Genomic DNA, 8,334 nt, shown 5'->3' with positions numbered 1-8,334 from the left:
CCTACTGGATACAAAACTGAGTAATATTTCTTAAGTTAATTACTGTTCATTTTGGAGGCAACACAACTGTAAAAGAGGATTGAAGTTTCGAGTTATCGATGCTCATTTATATAAATCGATCACACTACATTTACTTCTACTTAGTATTAAGAACACCATTGTTTCCACATCTACAAGTTCTGAACCCCACTCAATGAATAAGTTACAAAGTTTTTTCGCGAACTTTTATTACCCTACTAGACGCTTTAATACAGTTTACACGATGAAACAATTTAATTTATGTATGCCCTATAAGTTATACATTGTATTAACATTTTGTCTGTATCTTATATGTTTACATATATATGCCCTAGTTTTAGAGTAAACAATAAATGTGTTTGTCAGAAACACTATGTCCCCTTCTGCGCCGCTTTTACATTTTTTTTTACCTTTGACCTTGAAGGATGACCTTGACCTTGACCTTCCACCAATCAAAATGTACAGCTCCATGCGATACACATGCATGTCAAATATGAAGTTGCTATATTCAATATTGCAAAAGTTATGGCAAATGTTAAACTTTGACCAAACAGACCAACAGACATGGCAAAAACAATATGTCCCCCACTATAGTGGTGGGGGACATAAAAATGCTTTTAAACTATCTCACACAAAAATTGCCTTACCTCCAGCTCCTCAATAGCATTGTGTTTTTTCACGTTCGAATATGGCATTTCGGCTTCGAAACACTAACACTCAAATATCAAACAAGAAATGTATCATAAAATATTTCCCACTGCTATTCATTTTACTATAATATCATACACTACATCACGCTTATTAAATATCATTTTCACAATGCAGGTACACTTTATTGCCATAGTAACCAACGCGAAGCCGATGATTTGACGTTTTAATGAAGCATATAATAGGTTGCTGTTAGTGATTCGTTTCAGATTGTCACCAAAAGACATACAAACGACATTTGATGTAGACTATTGGGAAAGAGGCAAGCGTAATTTATGTTCTAATAGTTATTGAGTACATCATATAGTCATATCGTGCTATCGATTAGACCAGCCATCTCGATAATGTGCCTTCGTGAGGGAGCTCGCGTGAGGACGGTGGTTTGAACACGACGCATTGTACACGCGTCGAAAAGTAGTGGATAACTGTATAAGTAAGAGAAAATCAATGACCCTAGCACCCACACTTCTTTGAACAGGTGAGAGAGAGAGAAAGAGAGAGAGAGAGAGAGAGAGAGAGAGAGAGAGAGAGAGAGAGAGAGAGAGAGAGAGAGAGAGAGAGAGAGAGAGAGAGAGAGAGAGAGAGAGAGAGAGAGAGAGAGAGAGAGAGAGAGCTGTGTAAGTGAGGGCAAATCAATGACCTTAGCACCCACACTTCTTTGAACAGGTGAAAGAGAGAGAAAGAGTGAGAGCTATGAATTGAAGAATGATGATCGTCGTCAAATTCACAAAACTTGAGTTAAAAATATTACATTTATCGTAATTAATACTTACATTGAATTTAAAACGGTATACTGACATAGCACTGAGAAACTTTGGAGATATATTTTACGTCACAGTACTTATATTAAGTTGATATTGGTTTTTACTTCAACTTTTATATTGTGTTTGACCACATAGAGCTCATCTTCTGTTAAGTTATAATTTTGAATGTTAACATTTTTTTAACACCCCAAATAATGCTTTATTTTATCCTTTTAACAATTTACGACTTTATGTTGCATATAATATTATATATATATATATATATATATATTGTCTTTTAACAACAAACAGACATTTTCAGCATGCTTATAATTATGAATTCCATGTGAGAAGATATCTATTTGATGTACACTTGGAGACTTTTGTAAGGCAACACTTTTCAAATAGTAATGTCCTAGTTATTAGTTGAGATTTTGATTTAAAATTGTACGTGTGATCATTTGACTACATTCTGAGCAAGCTCACGATAGAATCATTTATCCTTCACGATCAGACGCTTTAGCTCGTGCGGTATTCATGGTTTCATCTGATTGCACGTGGAAATGGTGAAGCGCAATATTCTAAATTTATTTTAATTTCATCATTTTATGGTTCTTACATTAACATAACATAAATTAAGTTTTTAAAAATGTATGTCTCATATGAATATTCTGAAGCACAACCGCGCATTTTGGCTAATTGCAGGTTACCTTGAAAGTGTATTGGAGACTTGTCTAACGCAACACTTTTAAAACTTTGATATTTCTCTTATAAGCAAAGATTTTAGTTTTAATTTTTAATTGTAGATGTGATTATATGACTATGTTCGGTGCAAGCCAACGTTAAAATCGTTCATCCGTGACGATCTGACGCTTTATCACGTGGGGTTGGTAGCATGCAATTTGCCTTAATGAGCGGTTGCGCGTCTGAATATTCATATGACGGATATGAGCCTGACATTAAAAAAATAGCTTTTATGTTTTCTTGGTATATCAACATATAAATGTTGCCAGTTTTCCTTCCTAAAATTGTCCAGTTTCTAAGGAAATATATAGGATATGTAAGTTATGTTGCTTTAATAAACAGAAAATGTAACTCTTAAGTGGACAATAACAGAGGAAAAGAGGCTTATTTTATTGAAATGTATTCTCTCTTATTGGTATTCCAATTAAAGTATGATAATATGCTGTAAATTTGTAATTGCATGTACGCTTCAATTTTGTGTGCGATTATCAATGGGCCACGTGTGTAAAATCGGGAGCTCATATAAACCCGGCTGATACGTCAATGCTTTGAATTAACGATTCTCTTGCGGTGACCCCGGTTTTATTCTTATTTGTGAGTTTCGTGTTTGTGTGTTGCGTATTAATTTGTTGCGTAGTTGTGTGTGTGTGTTTTGGTGTTCCGTATGTCTGTGTGGCATTTTTGTATGTTGCGTTTTGTATCGTGTATTTCTGTGTAACGTGTTTGTGTTTTGTGTAATTGTGTGTCGTGTATTTGTGTGTAGTATATTTTCGTGTTGTGTATTTATGAGTTGCGTGTTTGTGTGTCGCGTAAATGTGTGTTGCGTTTCTGTGCATTGCTTGTTTGTGTGGTGCGTTGTTGTGTTGCTTATTTATGTTTTGTATTTTTGTATTGCGTATTTCTGAGTTGCGCATGTATGTGTTGCGTATTTGTGTTATGCGTACAAATGTGATGTATCTCATTATTTTATACTTAGTTTTTGCAGGTTGTTCATTGCCATTTAAAAGGGTACCTTCCTCTGTTGTAGCTTGTATTTCACTTTGTTGATAATAATAAATCGACATTCAACGAAAAATTGGTGCTCATCTATATCTCCGCCTTTAAACATTTAAGAAGCACATGGTACATACTTACATTTTTGCAAATTAACACCTTACTTACATCTGATGGATAGTTATAGTCTACCTTTGAATATGTAAATTAACACGTGTCTATAATTATTACTTTTCAAATATTTGTAATATACAACGAACAAATAGCGTTTAGCTAATTGTTGGCCATTTAACAGTTTATGAATATATTATGCATAGTTGTATTTTGCCTTTTGCAATTTACGAACATCAAGTGCTCATCTATATATTTTTTTCATTTTAATATTTAACGAACATTCTACGCAGAACACTATTTTTGTAAGTTAGCATCGAACAAACATCAAGTGCATAAGCTATCCTTTTTATTTTGCAATTTAACATCTCACAAACGTGAAAATAATGCGAATAGCTTTATTTTATTTTTTTTAACATGCAATGAATATCTTTTACATAACTACGAGCATATTTTTTAATTGGAACAAAAAACGAACATCACGTAAGTAGCTTATGTTGCATTTTATTATTTAACGAACCAGAAGCATGTCTTTATTAGTTACTAAGTGACATCTGACGCAAAGCTGTATTTATTATATGAACATCAAAGAGAACAAAAAAGCCTTACACATAATAAAGTGAATGTACGTACAATAAAAGCCACGTGAAGCCAACACTACGGATGTACATATCATAACTAAAATAAAACGGAAGAATGACTATAAAACTATACTAAGTATTGTTGTCCTACATATATCACCATAAAAAACTACGAATCGACTTCTTAAAACGCGTTTCTAGTTCTAATAGCATGTGATCTCTTTGACAAATTATATAAATATTTTAATAATAAAGTAACGTACATGCGTATGTTCAATATAATGTTTGGCAGCAGACATTAAATCAATCACAGTAATGTGGAGGATGAAAACACTATTAATTTATGTGAGGGATAAGAAATCACAGAACAATCAATTTTTAAAATGTGTGTATGCAATCCTAATGATGATAAAAAGAGACAGTTTGTTCAGGCTACACAACACAATTAAACAATGCAAAATACCGACGCTTTAACATGGTTTTTACCGGTATTCCATATTTGTAATGTTTTTTGTTTGATTTGAAGTTGTATTGTAACTTTTATCTAGATCTACTAATAAAAAAATCGATATGACCTTATCGCTTACATTTTAAGTTATGAAATCCAGAATGGGTGATAATCTTAAGAGTAAAATCCCCACAAAAACATCCCGATCAACATCAGGACCACGGCATTGATGTTTACGAACAGCTTCCAGCGCGGTTTCTCCTCGATTGACGTCAGTAACTTATGCTGCGCCAGCTTCTCTTCTTCCGTTACCATCTGCTGCGTGTGCGGAGATTCGTAGCCGCAGACGACATATAACACACGGCGCCAAGTAGGGAGTGGTCCTTGGTAAACACAAAATATAAAGTTATTATAATGTTATTATTGTTTTATTTAAAATATATTTTGCGAATACGCAACACATGTCCGTTTTTAAGTACTTAGTTTAAATGCATTGATCTTAAAAACTTACAAACAAAGAGAAGGTAGAATTTTGTTAGAAAAGGTAATGTGTATAATCATAGATAAAAATATGAGTACAATATAGACTTTTAATTGAAATGCACTTTTTCAACATATAGAATATGCAATATTATTACCATATGTATTTTCGTCATTTTGTCCGTCGGTACGTCACGATACCTGTATGGTATCTAACTATGCCATAAAATTAAGCCTCGTTCTGCGAAAATGGGGTGTACTGCATTTGCGAGTCCAAACATGCTAATCGGGGACGACACTTTCCGCATTTATCGAATGGTTCTTTAAAGAAAGTTTAGTTTAATTCAAGCGAAAAATGTCGCCCGGATTAGCCTGTATGGACTGCACAGGCTAATCTGGGACGACACTTTACGCTGATGAATTAAGCCCTGTTTTCCGAAGCGAGGCTCAATTACAGGTTTTACAAGTTTGTGGAGAAAACCTTGATTTTTTGCCGCCTGCTCCTCCATTTGTGTGGCCCTGGCGAGATCAGCTTTCTGTGTGAAGGCCAGTTCCTCTGCGAATGGTTCCCGCGTCGTCTGGCTATGCCGGGTCCACCACGTCAGACGATGTAACTGCAAATAAGGCCATCTTTAAAAAAATATTTTCTTTAATTGTATACTTCTTCATCATGTCATCATCATTGGCAGCATCAAAATCATTACTATAAAAATGATAATTAATATATGTAGTAGCAGTAGTATTTATAATAGTCGTATTTGTTGTTGAAGCTGCGCTTACTAATTAAAATTTATAAAGATGCGCTTTTGTTGTTTATCCCTGCAATGATCTACCTATGTTCCGCAAAATAGATAACACATTACATAATAAAAAGGCAGTATAAAAGAAGTAGGCCCTAAGGTAAAACATTTTTGAACTTTAAATGAACTTAAGCTGATAATAAGTTGAGATGATTGAGTCCACAAGACAAGAGGTTTAATAGCTTATGCTTTACACAATGATTGAGTCCACAAGACAAGAGGTTTAATAGCTCATGCTTTATTAAGTCCACAAGACAAGAGGTTTAATAGCTCATGCTTTACACAATGGTTGAGTCCACAAGACAAGAGGTTTAATAGCCCATGCTTTACACAATGATTGAGTCCACAAGACAAGAGGTTTAATAACTCATGATTTACACAATGATTGAGTCCACAAGACAAGAGGTTTAATGGCTCATGCTTTACACAATGACCAAGCTCATGGTTGCTAAGTAAACTGTTTCCCCAAATTATACTAAAATCAAATAGTTATTACAGCCAGTATATTAGCACTTCGTGTAATAATAGTCATACTTCGTACTTTGTTTGTATTATTTGAACTCAATTAACTAGTTCATTTAACAAAGTTCGTCAATATAAACATATGTTTAAGGTTATAATTCATAATCGATGTAAACATATATACCCCCATTTCATGATTATAGTATAGTACATTTAAAAACATGCATTACGTGTTTGTCCGGTATCGGTGACGTCATCAGTGACACGATGACGGTGACCGCCAAACTGACGACAAACAGGATGATGGTGAAATGCAGGAAGTGGATCTTGGAGATGACGGCCGGCCGCGTGTCTTCCTCGCCACATCCGGGACTTCCGTATCCAAAATCGAGGCCCATCCGAATAAGTCCTACCACCAGTCCCGACATAAGTCCCCAGAATGCACCCTGATGACAGGATAGATTGGAAAAGAATGAAAGTAAATCAATAATCATATGATAACTTCACATTTGCAGAAAATAACAAATCATAATAGTAGTTCTGAAACTGTGAAAGACATATCGCGCTGTAATTGTATGGTTTGTCGTCCGCTTCCATCCGCGTGATTTTATCTGTTATTACAACAATCCGTTATATTTCTATTGAATTTGTCTTAATAGAAATGAGATATATATATATACTAATACATAGTGCCAGTTACGCGGTCTCGGTAGTTTTCAGACTATTCTTACGAGGTCAATATAAAAAAAGGGGTCTGTATACAACCCCGCGTTCTAGGCACCTTTAATTACTATGAGGGGGGTGTAGGGGAGGTAATGCAATTAAATGTCACAATAAGGTCTTAAATCGAAAACCACAATCGCGTATGAAATTGAAATTTTATATTCCTCGCAAATTAATGTCGCTATATATTTCCTCGCAAGACGTTAAATAAATGACGCATTTATATATAATAATATATCAGGTACCCCTATATACCTTAACTCGTGTTTATATCGGATAAAAAAAGTGTATGGAGATACATATGTTTAAAGTGGGAACCCCATTACCTATTTCTAAATCAGAGACCCCGTAACTGGCCATATGTGTGAATATATATATTTTTTTATTGTACATACATATATATGTACAATTGAATCCCGATGGCTATAACTCCCGGGGCCCGACAAAAAAGTTCGTGCCATCCAGTATTCCAGCCATCCAATTTCTAATTTACTTCTATTTACTAACATGAATCTGCCATATATTATTTGCATTAATAATAACCACCAAATAAATATTAAATATTTTCAGAAATCATGATTTTTTAAACAGTTACATCTCAACAAACACATCATTTATTAAATGAACCTGTATATTACATCAGCACGTTTTTGCGTGCCACATTTACGAGTACTTGTTAATGTAAAAACAAAATAGCACTAAGGAACCAAAACATGCTGAATCACTGAATGCTGAATCACAATACACACATCGCTGAAATATTAAACATCACAACATGCATTTATTTTTGCGCCTTTTTAAGAATGACATGATAGTCTGTGCTGTTTTCATTAGTTGACGTCGAGACATGAAGCGATGCAGCCGCTTCTGCCAAAATAATACTGCATCTGTGTATTTGTGTATTTCGAAGTCCTTTCCGAGCCAGAGGCTGCATTATGTGTGGACCCGGAGTGTGTCCCAGCACAGAGGCTGCATTATGTGTGGACCCGGAGTGTGTCCCAGCACAGAGGCTGCATTATGTGTGGACCCGGAGTGTGTCCCAGCACAGAGGCTGCATTATGTGTGGACCCGGAGTGTGTCCCAGCACAGAGGCTACATTATGTGTGGACCCGGAGTGTGTCCCAGCACAGAGGCTGCATTATGTGTGGACCCGGAGTGTGTCCCAGCACAGAGGCTGCATTATGTGTGGACCCGGAGTGTGTCCCAGCACAGAGGCTGCATTATGTGTGGACCCGGAGTGTGTCCCAGCACAGAGGCTGCATTATGTGTGGACCCGGAGTGTGTCCCAGCACAGAGGCTGCATTATGTGTGGACCCGGAGTGTGTCCCAGCACAGAGGCTGCATTATGTGTGGACCCGGAGTGTGTCCCAGCACAGAGGCTGCATTATGTATGGACCCGGAATGTGTCCCAGCACAGAGGCTGCATTATGTGTGGACCCGGAGTGTGTCCCAGCACAGAGGCTGCATTATGTGTGGACCCGGAGTGTGTCCCAGCACTCCTACCTTATTAACTTACTAGACTC

General features: G+C 36.1%; 1 protein-coding gene across 3 annotated transcripts in view; it reads right to left on the bottom strand.

The window, feature by feature from the left end:
• Positions 1-3,805: 3,805 nt before the first annotated feature.
• Positions 3,806-8,334, bottom strand: part of LOC127876155 (sodium/glucose cotransporter 4-like) — a 24,825-nt gene continuing 20,296 nt past the window's right edge. For all 3 annotated transcript variants that reach the window (XM_052421145.1, XM_052421144.1, XM_052421143.1), the window contains 3 exons: positions 6,319-6,534; positions 5,308-5,440; positions 3,806-4,729 (listed from right to left, as the gene is read on the bottom strand). In XM_052421145.1, the coding sequence (XP_052277105.1) occupies positions 4,521-4,729; positions 5,308-5,440; positions 6,319-6,534 (558 nt within the window). In that variant the 3' untranslated portion in view covers positions 3,806-4,520. The remainder of the gene's footprint in view (positions 4,730-5,307; positions 5,441-6,318; positions 6,535-8,334) is intronic.

The sequence above is a fragment of the Dreissena polymorpha genome, chromosome 4 (assembly GCF_020536995.1).
Source record: "Dreissena polymorpha isolate Duluth1 chromosome 4, UMN_Dpol_1.0, whole genome shotgun sequence".
NCBI lineage: Eukaryota > Metazoa > Mollusca > Bivalvia > Myida > Dreissenidae > Dreissena > Dreissena polymorpha.
The sequence above is the reverse complement of the archived record's forward strand: the minus strand, read 5'-3'. Positions and strand labels throughout refer to the sequence as shown.